The sequence below is a fragment of the Zonotrichia albicollis genome, chromosome 6 (genome assembly GCF_047830755.1).
Source record: "Zonotrichia albicollis isolate bZonAlb1 chromosome 6, bZonAlb1.hap1, whole genome shotgun sequence".
NCBI classification, from domain to species: Eukaryota; Metazoa; Chordata; class Aves; order Passeriformes; family Passerellidae; genus Zonotrichia; species Zonotrichia albicollis.
Window position 1 is genome coordinate 33,763,102 of NC_133824.1, and position 13,842 is coordinate 33,776,943.

The 13,842-nt window shown below is 45.2% G+C and overlaps 1 protein-coding gene across 2 annotated transcripts in view; it reads right to left on the bottom strand.

Moving 5' to 3' along the window:
* Positions 1-13,842, bottom strand: part of CD82 (CD82 molecule) — a 38,464-nt gene that overhangs the window by 9,184 nt on the left and 15,438 nt on the right. For both annotated transcript variants that reach the window (XM_005480127.4, XM_026794851.2), the window contains 4 exons: positions 10,263-10,344; positions 5,068-5,140; positions 1,653-1,777; positions 469-543 (listed from right to left, as the gene is read on the bottom strand). In XM_005480127.4, coding sequence (XP_005480184.1) covers positions 469-543; positions 1,653-1,777; positions 5,068-5,140; positions 10,263-10,325 — 336 coding nt within the window. In that variant the 5' untranslated portion in view covers positions 10,326-10,344. The remainder of the gene's footprint in view (positions 1-468; positions 544-1,652; positions 1,778-5,067; positions 5,141-10,262; positions 10,345-13,842) is intronic.

Below are 13,842 nucleotides of genomic sequence, written 5' to 3' on the forward strand. Positions count from 1 at the left end.
CAGCTCTTTCAAGAAGAGTTCCACCCACAGATGCAGAAAGACTGAAAGGACAGAACAAGATGGCACAAGGAGGAAGACCAGTCAAAAAAGTGCTCAGGCTGGTAATTCCTCAAGGCACCAGGGATGGCAACATGGTAGAAACCACTGCTACTACCTGCCCAAATAGCTGTCTACAGCAGGATCAAGAGGAGGTATGGTCTAAAGCATTTTAGGACTTTTTTTTTCCCCACTATTTCCACTACCCAAAAATAATGCCTGCATACCAAATAAAGTTTCATAATCCTTAAGAAAACAGCACTATTGAGGCAGATACAGAAAAATCAAAGAGCAAAGCTATTGAGCTAGGAGAAAAGGAGAATCTAGTTATGCCTGCTAGCAGGATAGCCGAGTTTGGAAAAAAGAATTTCTAGGTATCACCCTTCTCCCAAGCGAAGACTAAGGAAAAGATGCATGGTAATAAAGACTCACCGTTTCTTTCTGGAAGTAGATGACCAGTGCAGCAGCAATCTGAGCTAAGAGGATTATCATCAGGCAGGTGAAGTACTGGAAACAAAAAACAATAGGTGATCACTGTCAGTCTTTAGAAAGGTCTGTATACAAAAGTTAATGAAATTACACACAACATGAGCTAATGTCTTTTTGCCTGCAGACAAACTCTGCTATCAACAATGCCTTCCCAGGAAAAGGCTGGAACCAATGTCAGAGCAGTGCAGTTCAGCACTTCTCCCATTAGGCCAACAGAAAGCCTTCAGGAAGGCTCTCTGCACGTGTCACCTCGACTGGGACTCTTCTCCCACATCCAACTCCATTCACAGACCATTCTGGCCTCAATCAATCAGCTGGATTCTGCCTACCTCAAGCCTCAACAGAAAAAAAAGAGTCAATTTTACAAACCTAATTTTTAATGCATTCTTTTAGAAAAATCAATTACCCTTTTAAAACAAGCTATTTAATTTGTTTGAGGATCTAAATTTTAGATTCACCAGCAAACTGCTGAGGTTACTTTTAAATGGTGGCAGCTACTATTGCTAGACAAGATACTGCTAATACCAGGACACACAGTGTGTGCCATGCTTGGTTTCCAATACACATGTGCTCTGCATAAGACAGAGTCATTTAGCAGGTTGAGATGTATGATGGTGGTATCATCTCACCTATCACAGACAGAAAGCTTCCTATAGATGAAATGCCTGAAGAGAGGTCCTGACATAGAGGACATTCCTAATTGGGTCTCTCTCAGCTCTTGCACTTTCCACAGATGTGACATAACAGGATACTATCACTCTTCCTCTTTTCTTTCACTGCCTTTGGAACTTGCTCTTCTACCACTGAGACCATAGTACCAACTGGGAAGTCAGGGTGAGTGGGACAGGGTACACTTCTCAGTTGGCAGTCCTCAACTCACTGTGTGCAAGAAGTGTCAGTGACATGCTCTCTCATTCACAGTTCTGAGCTTATTATCAGTAATGTCTGAGGAGCTCTGCTACAGTGTGCTGACTGCTGGAGAATTTAATGTGTGCCAATTAAGAATTAGATCTAAGTTGACCTAGCAGAAACAACATCCCTGGGAGAGCAAAGCCCCATCTACAATCCAACAGATATTTTGCAGATGTATTAAAGGCTGGCTCTAAAACAGGCATGAATACTCTCACCAGACCCAAGAGACACCGGATTTCATTGACGGCTCCAAGACAGCCCAGGAACCCCATCAGCATGGTAAGTGCCCCAACACCAATGAGGATGTATGCACCAGTCTTCAGGGAGGGAGACGACATCTCTGTAGGAGTCAGGAGAAGGAAAAACATTAGCTACTGACAAAAATATACGTCTGTCATCACCATTTATAGAACTGTGTCCATATCTACTGATAATTGTCTTTGTCTGCTCCAAACAGACTGCACAGATGTGTGCCAAACACGGTGACAGACAGATGCTTCTGGTTGTCTTTTGATGAAAGTAGACTTAAAAGCCATCCTGCAGGACTCCAGAGCCTGGAAGACCCAAGGTCACTCCAAACAAATAACTGTCTCCAAACAAGGCTTATCTCCTTACTGGAATTTTACTCCCTCATGAATGTACTGCAAGTAACAGTAATATAAAAGATGATCTACTCCATAACTACTGTCTCTTTGCTTCAATTCCCTTTGCTATCTTCAGGGAAGCTTTCTTCCAAGTCCTAAACCCCATTTTTGGATAGCCTTTACACTCTGAAGCACTATTTCTTGTTGTAGCCACTCTGTTTTCACTTATCCACTTGCAGTCAACACTGGGACAAACTAACTCTGCAGAGTGAAATATGCAACAAGCTACAGCTAGCATTGAGCACAGATGATGTGACAGGTTACTTAGCAAGTCTGGCTTGAATGGCTTGTGGCCAGGCACCTACCATAGGCTGTTGAAGCACCTGTGCACTACACCCTGCAAACAGATGCTATTCCAGGATCAAAACAGATATAATACCCAAATTAGCTACTTTTACAAATCCTCCTAGATATCCCCTCCTATTGTTTCTAATGTCTGCGCTTCTGAATGCTCAGCAGTTTTTCAGCCAAGTTTAGGTCAGGTTATTTCAGACATGCTGGTGATGTCAGCCCTCTCCCCTCAGCATTTAGTACTGCAAGCAACAAGAAAAACTACATTTGAGCTGGTCAGCTGACTATTTCTTGCATTACAGCACAAAAGTTGAAGAGATGCTCTGTCTAGAAACAGTAACTAGAAACCTCATTTATCATTAAGAGACTTTCCTGTATCTGTAAGCTACAGAGTATAGGGGAATTCTGGATGTCCAGTGATTAATGAAAATAACATTTTTAGAGCTCAGCATTTAGTTTCCTGAACTAAGGAAGTCTCAGGAGGCAAACTTCCTCTGAGCTTCTCCTGAAATATATTAAAGGAGAATAATCAAGCCCAGACTGATACTCTCCCCCCTAATATATACTTCCCCCTGCTTGTGATACCTAGCACAAGCCACGAGCTTCCAAACTTTTTTCCCTAAAACATGCTGAACAGAAAAAAGTTCAGTTATCAAGAAGAGAAGCAGATCCATTTGTCACACAGGTCACTTCAGCCAGCTCTCCCTGGCTGGACATATGCCACAAACCCCAGGATCCTGCTTCCTCACCAGTCCTGTGACTCTTGCTGTGCAGGTTACGTGCTTATACTGCAAAGTATTTACTGAAGCAGTAGCCTTACAGGAGTGGCCTTCACAAACCTACCCTATGCCCTCCCTCAAAATCAGCTCAGCTATCATGCAAGTCAGTGTTCAAGTGCCCAGACTGCAGCACCTCCACAGTGCTAGAAAGTATTGCTTTGTCAAATTCTCATTTGAAGAAAGAAAAAGCTACTTCCAACTCAAAAGCGCCTTGGAGAACTGATAGTGTCAGGGGACAAGAGCCACACTTGCAGTTGTCATCTGCAAGAGTCTTGTCTTGCAAGAGAAGGCTCCGAGGGCATTCAACTCCTACTTGTTTGCCCTCACTCCGTGTTTTCCCCTGCGCTGGGCAGGCAGCCAAGCAAGTACAACAGGCTCCTTTGGCAGCAGCTGGGTGCCCTCCCTGATGCCTAGGTTACTAAAGCAGAGGAAAGAGGGGCAAGGCATGGGAAAGGAAGTGAGGGGGCAGGGAGAGAGCTGATACTGGAAATCTCCAGGAAGGAAACTAAATTCTTAAATGCTCTGTTAGCAGAGATTCTAAGTAAATGGGAAGAAACAGGGCCAAGTTCAGGGACTTCTCCCTCCACAAGTGGCTGTAACACCCATCAATCTGAGGGAATCAGCTACTGACCCATTGGTACTAAGCACACTTCAGACTGTGAGGGGTACTGCAAACAGCCAGGCCATGATAGGCTCCATTTAGGCTGCATGTTCTGCTTCTGCTCATGCCCCTGCTTTATTAACCAACACCCCTTGCTGTGCTTCTTCTAGTACTGCAGTGGCAAGCCAGTTGCCACAGCGCAAAAGCAGAGTAAGGAGTAACATTTGCATGTGTGGTAGTAGCAGGGGTGTCTTCTCCATCCAGCACCTCTCAAACCAGGTCAGAGTGCTCAGGGGGACTTGGGAGATGAAGCCCTTTGCAGAATCAGTGTAGCTGGGAGCAGGGCTATGAATGCCATTGGTGTGCATTCCCCACAGGCAGGCAGCCCTCCTGCAATGTCTGAGGCTGGTGCCCAACTCAGCAATTCTGAAGGTAGTGACAACAAGTAACCAGAACCACCAAGCAGAAAAGTCTGTTGTGTGTCTAGGAAAGAGCTCAAAGCAAGCAGAGCTTGTGAAAGATGGAGCTGAGATATTCATTAGCTGAAAGTCCACTTACAGTCCTCTGAAGCCCAGACTCTGCTAAGCCAGCTCAGCTTTTGGTTTTTGCAGAAAGCAGACTCTCTGTTAAGACTCTAGTCAAACTTTGTGGCTGACTTGAGGGGAAGACAGCTAAGCTCTCTGCACAACACAGAACTCCTCTGATGCCCAGGGTAAGTCTCACCAAGTGTAATCAAAAGTATGTTTTAGTACTCAAAGCACTTCACACACACTCCAAATCTGCATTCTCTACTGCTTAGCAACAAACATACCCCCTCCTTTCAATGTACATGAAGCATCAATAAAACCAGGTACTTACTTTCTTTGGCATTTAAAACATTTAAACTGAAATAGATCATTACAGAAAGGATGCAGTGGAGGACTCACATAGCAAAACTGCATTAAGGCACTGGGGGCATTTGCACATTATGGTGATAAGGAAATCACTGTGAAAACATAGAGCATACATTGAAAATAGGATGAAATACTAGCCCCTGTGTTTAAGACAAAATATTTGGATTGTTGGTTGAAGAGGCAGTAGTCTCACTCAGTCTGACCGTGGTGTTTCAATCAACAAGACTAAGAGGAATGCTGTGTCTCCAGGGCTGCTCCCTTTCACCATGATAACAATCCCATCTTGCTAAACACCATGTTACTGCTCAGGCTACAGACTGTGCACAAAAGTATTGCTACTCCTAGACAACACCACGGTCAAACACAGCCCCAGAACAGAGCCAATTTAGAAAAATAAGGAAGATGAAAAAACACAGCCTTACGTAGAACTGCAATGAAACTCGTTTTGTCGGCCAGAATCCATACTCCAAACCCCAGGATCACGGCACCCAGAATCTGAAAGAGCAAGAACAAAACATACATGGCTTTGTGTAAGTTATAAGCTTAGATAAATAAGAGGAGGCAGTCGCTATTATCCATACTTCCAGTTAAAAAACAATCATTCCTTTGCTGTTCCCACCCATCTCCCCTGTGGTACTCCTCCCAGGGTAAACATGATTAGCACAACTCCAGGAAGAACGCCTCAGCCAACTGCACAGGAGCCCCAAGATCTGCTTGGCAGTTTTTCACACAGTATTTTAATAGTACATAATGTTGTATGGGATGACCATTCAAAACAGTCTGAGGAAGGGACACCCTGCTGTTAGAATATTGTTGTCAGAAGTGAAAGGTAAGTGCATTGCTTCTGTGAAGAATCAAGGAAAGACAAACACATGATTTAAAATATTTTTTTAAATAGAGAAACCCAAGAGGCTTGGCCCCTACTTTCTGGCAGAATACCTGAGCCTCAGCAGAGTCAAGAGTTATGAAACATTAGCCTTAGCCTCTGCCTTGCTCACCACACAGTCTTATATGGGGCAAGGATTAATAGAGCAATACATCCCTGTGAGAACTCAGCTGAATCCAGACACTCAATTCAGTAGCCAAGAAATGCATGTATTTTCCCATCTCACTTTGAAAGGTGGGGGAAGCATGCTCTGTTTTAGCCTTCATGTACCAGCAAGTCTTCAGGTTTGATAAGAAGCTGAAAATTGTGCTGTTCAGCCAACTAGGACTGGAAAACACTTGTGCAAAGGTCCAAAATAGGCTTTGAAGAAAAAAGGAGTGGACAAGAACTGCAAAAGAGCTGCAAGCAGCTGTTCTCACATCAGCAGGATTTCAAGATAGGATGAAGTGAAAAAAACTAACTAAAGGGCTAAAGACAGATTGCAATTCTGTGCTTCATTAGATAAAGCTTTAATACTTGGGAGACATGGAAAATGCCAAAACACCACCCAAACCAAGCTGGCAGAGAAGGTTGCATGGACAGGCATTGGCTCCACACTTTGAAAGTTTACTCTAGGCTTCAGCTGCTCATACAAAGAAGCTTTTCTGAACAAAGATAAAGCCACAGTCTGAAATAAGCTGCTTGCAAGCTTTCCTGTCTTGGCAGAAGGTGCATCATGTAGTTAGCTCTGGGGACAGCATTAGAAAGTCATCAAGCAAGTTTCCACCTACAAATTATACTGACTCAGCTTCAGAAAGCATGTAGCTGCTGTATCTCAGAAAAAAAGAATTCCCCTTTGCCTTATGTCCCAACTTGCTGCCCACAATGCTCAGTCTGCTGATCAAGCTAGAAAGGCCCCTCTAACATGCAACAGCTGGGACACGTAAAAAAATTCCTCTCAAACTTAGTAGTATCAAGAACTGTTGAATAGACAGTTTAAGGCCAGTCTCACATTTCAACTATAGTTTTAATAAGCATTTGTTTTAACAAAAGATGCAAACCGGGCTGTATGTGACATCCCTTTTGGTTCACTGACCCTGATATGTCACCTAAGTTTTGCTGTTGCTGACAAAACACAGAAGGGCTGCTGAGCTGAGCTCCTGGCAAGTTATTTGTTATGAGGTGCTCAGACTATCCAAGGCCTGTTTTCACTCTGATCTTTGCTCCAGTCCACAACTTGTGTGCTTACCAGGAGCTGCTATGGAAAACACTACAAGGGGAAGGCAGGGAGACACAAGAGTGTATGTATTTCCTAGTAGGATAATATCTCTGCTCAGCCTCTTCAGGAGTTTGCATTGCATAGCAAGGCTGCTTCTGCCACTGGCTTGTCTTCAGACCCTCCAGAGAAGAAATCACATCTGCTTTCCACGCAGTTTAATTCCTCTGTTCCACTGCTGTAAACTCCTGAAGTGGGGAACAGATGTCTCCCCTCCTCCCTGGGGGGGTGGAGGTTTCACCCCCAGTTTCAGCAAAATCTCCTTCTATATCCAAGCCAGAAGGATGCAGACCCCTCATTGCAGGGTCAGCAGTTTCCCACAGAGAGGTAGTCAAGAGGGGTTTGGATAAACCAAGAGGTGATGAAGCTGACTCATCTTGCTGGAAAGAGCAGCTGGGGGTTCCCAGCTTTCCTTCCCCAGCACTGCTTTCCTTCATGCTCAGATTGTGTGATGTAACACTGAACCTGCACAGGGGTCAACAGAAAGGCTCTAAAACTCCAGACTTTGCTTTAGGTAGCTACCTTCTGCTGCATTTACTGAAGGATTAGCAGCAGGACAGACAGTTATGTATTCCAAACAAATAGTTTCCAGAGACTGTTAAACTTGTCTTGCAGAGCTGTCTTCCCTTTAAGGAGAAGCATGTGCTGCAGCACGTGTCTGCTAGCCAAGAAGGCAGACGTGTTAAATTCTGATTAGGAAACCAGGATTATACTCCAAGCTTACCTGGTATCTTTTCTAGCAAGCAGGCAGGCAGTCCAAGTAACCTTCTTCCCTTCAACCAAAGCAGGTCAAACCCCTCCCTGAAGTAAATCTCCAAGACTGCAAAATACCACTTAGTCCCTGAACTACTTCAGCTATAGCAAACGACCTTCTCACGGACCTCGAGCTGCAGAGAAGTGCTGTTTCAACTTCTCAAAAGAGTCACCAGCATCTCTCTACAGGCTTCAAGCATCAGCAAGGCTGAGGAACACACTTCAGCCAGCCAGGGCTGGCCTGCATGGGGTGCAATCACATAGGCTCAGCTCAAGGCCCAGAGCAGACATAGGGCTCTGTCAGCAGCACTAGTGCTCACCTTTGCTCAAGCACCCTCCTCACAAAGCTCAGCAGCTTCAGAAAAGCAGCACAAGGCATTCAAAACCTGTCTGTGCTAACAGCTCACAGTAACTCAATACAAGCAGTTTCTATGCTAATTAATATAGCTCTACCACACTGTTCAAGCTCAAAAATCACCAAGTACCCTCCCCAATTCAGACCTTGAACAAGAATAACGGAAAAATGTCTCATGTCACCTACTTCCTATGAGATGGAGGGAGTAATGTATGCCACCTTCCTCAACATCTGGTATGTGCAAAAAGCCTGCCCTCAGTCAAGACAGAAGCACACTCAAAACCTTCACTCCAGACAAGTATCAAGCTCAGCCAGAACACAGTGGCTTTGGAGACCCCACTTTGACAGAGCAGTCCGAGGGGAAGACAATGCTTGTGCTGCACAGCAGGGTTAAAGAGCTCATTTAAAGCAGCTTCTCCCTTGAGTCAGCACAGACCTTCTCACAATACATCCTACCCTAAAGTTCTTACTCTCCAGGTCCAGCTAGTGAATCAGACCAGCTTTCCACAAGAGAGAGGGGGCTGGGTGCTACACCAGAGGATTGGCTCGGAGCAGGGCATGCACAAGACAAAGAACAGCTACTTCCAATCACTGGCCACCCAGACAGGAGTACTCAAACTGGAGTTCTCCAGGACCCAGAGAGGCATTCAGCACCTGCCATCCTCACAGTCTTGCAAAATATAGGAAAGTGCAGCGTGGATGTGGGTCAGCCCAACAAAGCAGTTCAACTCTGCCTCCTGAGAGCACAGGTCTCCCCACAGGCTGCCTGCAACCATGCCTGGCTCAGCAGAGCAGGGAAAGAGAGAACACATGGAATAAAGGTGCCACAATGACCCTAGATAGCATACAGCAAAACCAGTGACAGTGTTTTAAGGTACAGCAGTAGCTCAGGCTGTCATCTTCTCCCCTTCCTATATGCTAGGCTGGCTTTCTTGAAGAGAACTTTCTCTACACAGAGATTAGCTAATGAACTCAGACTGAGGTTTGGGCATCAAGGAAAACTAGACAGTGGCCAGATACTGGGCTTCAGCAAGACTTAAACACTGTCTTAACAAATACAGCTCTGCTTCCCAGGGTAGACTGGCTGTTATATGCTGCTTAAAATTTATCACTTTTTCAAGAGAGGAGAGAGACTGGATGCTGGTATCTGCAGAGGAGTCCTGCACTTGTAGGCAGACAGGCCTGGACTCAGATGACTTTCTTCTATCTTTAAAGTGGACTAAATCATACTCAGAAAGACCACATGGCACTTGAAATACCTCTCCTCTCCCTCCCAAGAACCTTCCCCATGGATGCTCTGAGCACCCCTGACTTTGGACCATTAGACTGCAGTTACCTACTCCTGGGATGGAAGGAAACACAGAGAGCAAAAAGCCAGCACAGTAAGCCAAGGGAAACCAGATCCAGATATGCCTCAAGTTCATCCTGTGTGCTACCAGCACAGTGCAGCCATGCAGGAAGCAGGAGTGAAGCTGTGTGCAGGGACAGAGACCAGAAAGCAGTGCTCACCTTATCATGATTCACTTCCCTCTCTTCTCTCCCAGCCTGACCCCTCCTTTCCTTACACATTGCACAGAGGATACTGATATGAGACAGGCTATTTTCTTGCTGACATGTGGAAAGCTGAAATCTTGCACTTCCCCACTACACCATTCCACTGCAAGAAGGCATCACCAACAGTACCATCACTGCCCACAGGACACACAACATCCAGGCATCAGAAAGATGCATGCAAGAATGTGTGTGGCCCTCCCAGACCCAATCTGGGAGGAGTTGGTCTTTTGCTAAACCTCACATTTGAAAATAACTGCACCCAGTGGGCTGTTTTATTTCCCCAGACAAGCCTGTCCTAGTCTCCCCCACCTCCCAACTCCATTTCAAACAGGAGACTTGGACTAATTCATCTTGTCACAAATCAAAACCAGCCGTTGGGACTCAAACAAAATTAGAGCTGCTCTTTGAAGCCTGGCTGGCCTATTTAGGAGGGCACTGCCATTACTAGGCAAGGTTTTGTAGCTTTGCTGCTCAGGGACAGTTCAGCTGCTGCTCCAGATGTGTCAGAGAAACTAGTTACAACTACTCTCCTCCCAGAAAGAACCCATAACTTCTGCTTTCCCTTCCCAATGCAGGAATGGAGCTGTGTGCACTGGAAGCAGCAGGTGGCTACTGGGAGTGGACACCTTGGCATACCTGAGACAAACACAGAGGCTCTAACATCCCCCAAATTCAGGGGTCCTCTCCCTCCTTCCAAAACCGTGGCCATTTTGTTTAATGAACACACTAGGCCAACATCCAGAAAAAAAAACATTTTCTAGCTGGCTTTGGTCCAGGCCTTCCTTCTTACTCCACAGATGCTCAAAATACTTACAAGGAACAGGAGGTTGAAAAGGAAGAGGAAGTACTTGGTGACTTTTAGGCAGCCAGACCCCATCTTCTTTCACTTACAGGACCTAAGGGGAAAGCACACAGACAAGGAGTTATGTCACAGACAGATTCTCTGGGCACCTTCAGAGCAACACCCTTACCCTGTGCAGAGCTCTGGGTTTCTGGTGGACCTCAGAGGATATGCACAGACAGCATAGAATACCAGAGTTGCCTTTTCAGGACAGTAAAACAGGACACAGCAGCACACTGCAGTCACTGTCGCCAAGATCTCCTGGAGAGTGACACAGAGCAGTCACAGAAGAGATTTAATCACAAATACACTGCTAATTCCATCACTATATGGACTTTGCAATAGTAGCGTCAATCACAACACCAACCCTAGCTACTACTTCTGGTGGTGAAAAGTGATGCAAGCTACCACAATTCCCTGACAGCAGTAAAAGAGATGCATGGAGCTTCTGGAGCAACATAGATTATTAAAGGCAACAGAGATTATTAAGGGATGGAGCACCTCTCTTATAAGAACACGCTGTGAGAGCAAGACCTGCTCAGCCTAGAGAAGAGCTGACTGAAAGAGGACCTCATCAATGTCTGTCTCACCCTGAAGAGAGAGTGTCAGAGGATGAACCAGGCTCTGCTCGGTGGTGCCAAGCAACAGGACAAGAGGCAACAGGCAAAAATTGATGCACAGGAAATTCCACCTGAACATGAGGAAGAACAATTTTGCTGTGCATGTGACCAAACACCAGAACAGATTGCCCAGAGAGGGTGTGGAGTCTCCCTCACTGGAGACATTCAAGAACCATCTGGATCCAAACCTGTGTCATATGCTCTTGGATGACCCTGCTTGAACAAGGAGGTTGGACCAGACGACCATAGTGGTCCCTTCCAACCATTCTGTGGTTCTGTCAGCTTTTCTGCTTCTCCTTCCTGGCCCAGAATCAGTTGTTTCCTACATAAGCAACAGAGAACTTTTAAGTTCCTTAAAATTTGCTCTACCAAGCTCCTTGCTCCAAACACACCATGCCCCTTTAAGAATCACCAACCAGAGGAAGAACAATAACAGGCTGGTGTGACCAGCCTGGCCTGGGAAGAAACAGCCCCAAGAGAGAGCAAGGTCAGCAAGGTTCTCTGCTGTCAGCCTCAGTGTACCAAGGATCACCAGAGCCCAGTTTGTTCTTTTGTTCCAATCAAAGGCTTTTGCTTAATCCTATTAAATATTTAGGTTAACCCTGGAGCTAAACTGGTATGTGGGCCTTGTTGTAACTGGCCAGCCTTCCCAACAAACAATGGTCACCCTCCAGCTACCAGGAGAGAGCACTAGTCTGAACTCTGTGGCTCAAGCTGCTGCTCTAACTTCAAGGAATACCACACCTACAGACTGTGCTAAGCTCATCACTGCACAGCAGTGATGTTATTGAGATGGGAAGCAGAAGAGATAAATAATGTCAGCCAGCTGTGCTGCAGGCTGGTCTCAAATCTCATCTGTATAGCGGTCATTGCACCTAAGGAGCTCTTACTGCACAGCCAAGTTAGCAACACCTCAGTCAGTTTTTCTTCAGTTAACTCCTCAGGTCAGAGGCCATAAAGCCACTTGTACCCAAAAGTAGGTCCTTCAAATGAGCCATGGAAAAGTCCTGTAATAGTTTCTGGTCCATATGTACACCAAATGTCAAACACACAGCATTGCCATTTTCAGGGCCCCTGGGTGCAGCCATCACCATGAGCTGGTTCTGTTCCAGCACAGATGCACTAAACAACAGCTGCATCACTGCCAACCTAGAAAAAGTGAGTGAAGGCTCTCTGCTAGCAGAATGCCTCCTTTCCTCTGCAGGAGAAATGTTCTCTCAGGCCATTAGTCCTGGAAGCCACCAACACCTAAAGCAGCACTTGGAGAAGATAACTAAGATGTGAATTTTCCCATCCAGCTGGCTTGCTTCCTGGCTTCACCATGAACACATCTCCTCTTAATAAGGATCACAAACCAGAGCCTGGAGTCTGACCAGAATGCAAAGGCAGCCAGATCCCTAGGTGATGATGAATTTCTCTTGTGGGAGTTACATATGTTTTTCTCTTTTTTAACCTAGCCAAGAACTAAGCTAGCTAACAAATTCCTGCGCAATGCACTGGACTTCTTACCTTAAGACATCTGACCCCAGGTGCAATCCTTCTAATTTTCAAACTGGAGGGGCAAGTCCCAGTACTCACTGACTTGCTTCCTAGCACCAAAAGCTGTATGCTGCCTACTTAAACTCTGCCCACATTGTTTTGATTTGTCAGGAAAACAGATTTGCAAAGCTTTTAAGATCATTATAAAAGTTATTTCAGCTAATTAAGCAGCAAAGCAAGTTTACTGGGAAAGAAGATATGCCTGAGGTAACTAGAATACAATACTGCTAACAGGGCTCTTCTACTCCTAGCTATTTGTTAAAGGCATACCATCTTCAATGTTTATTAAAAACACAACCCCAAAACAAATATCCAATCCCAACAGCATTACAGCATTATCCACCATTCTCTTCTTGCCAGAGGGCAACCTATCTCTTTCATAGCCCCTAGCTATAAAGTAATTCAAAGTACAGTTTTCACGTCAGAAAAGCATCTAAAGGTTTTGCTTCAAGCTTTTAAGATACTTTAGAGCTTCACTGAAATATTACAGATTTTCCAGTTTTCTATTCTTTGCAAATTAACTTATTTTTGTCCACTACATCAATGAAACTCCTCAAAACTCCATCTTCTGAAATTGTACAGTCATGAGACCAACACTGTCATACAGTAGAAGCAGAAGCTCAACAAATTTTGAGATAAGGCAGGTTTGGAAGCAGATGAGCTTGGAGTTAGCACAACCAGGCATATCCAAATGCCACTCGGTGCCAAAAAGCCAACTTAAGCACCATAGCTAGTGCTGCAGTAAAAGCTGAAGTTTGCCTTCTGAAGTTGGTCAAGTTTTGAGCTTTAATGTCTTGCAGCAATGCATGCAAGGTTAAATACATGAAGTCTGCAGCTTTCAAATTCCACTGACTGTCCACAATTATTTGTTTTTTTCTCTCCCTCTCCATTCCTACTGCTTTGACCATTTGAATCTTCGTCTCCAACCAGCAACATCCAATCTTTTCAACAGTCCTGTACATACACATGCAATTTTTCCCTGTCATTACCAGACTGATGCCAGCTCTGTAGAGGACTTCATAAGACACCATCAGCTTGCAGAATGCATTTCTTCCAACCTCTCATTCTCCATCTTCTAAAGATATGCAGGATTACTTCTGCAGTGTTGCTTTGAGGCACTAGTGCCACAAAAACTTGGTTGCCAACACAGCCTGGTTAGCTGCTGTGAAGTTGATCCAGGGTGTTTATTAGCCCAGTGATCAGATCCAGGACCTGAAGGGAGAACTAATTCCAGAAAGGCATCAATTGATCCAGAACTCAGGGGTTTCCTACCAGGAAGGAATGGAACAAGTCTTCACAGACTAGACTGGCATCAGTGATAACTTCCTGTCCCCTTGTGACCTCCAGGTCTCAGGCCCATCATTCTCCCAGCAACAGCAATGACAGCAAGACCT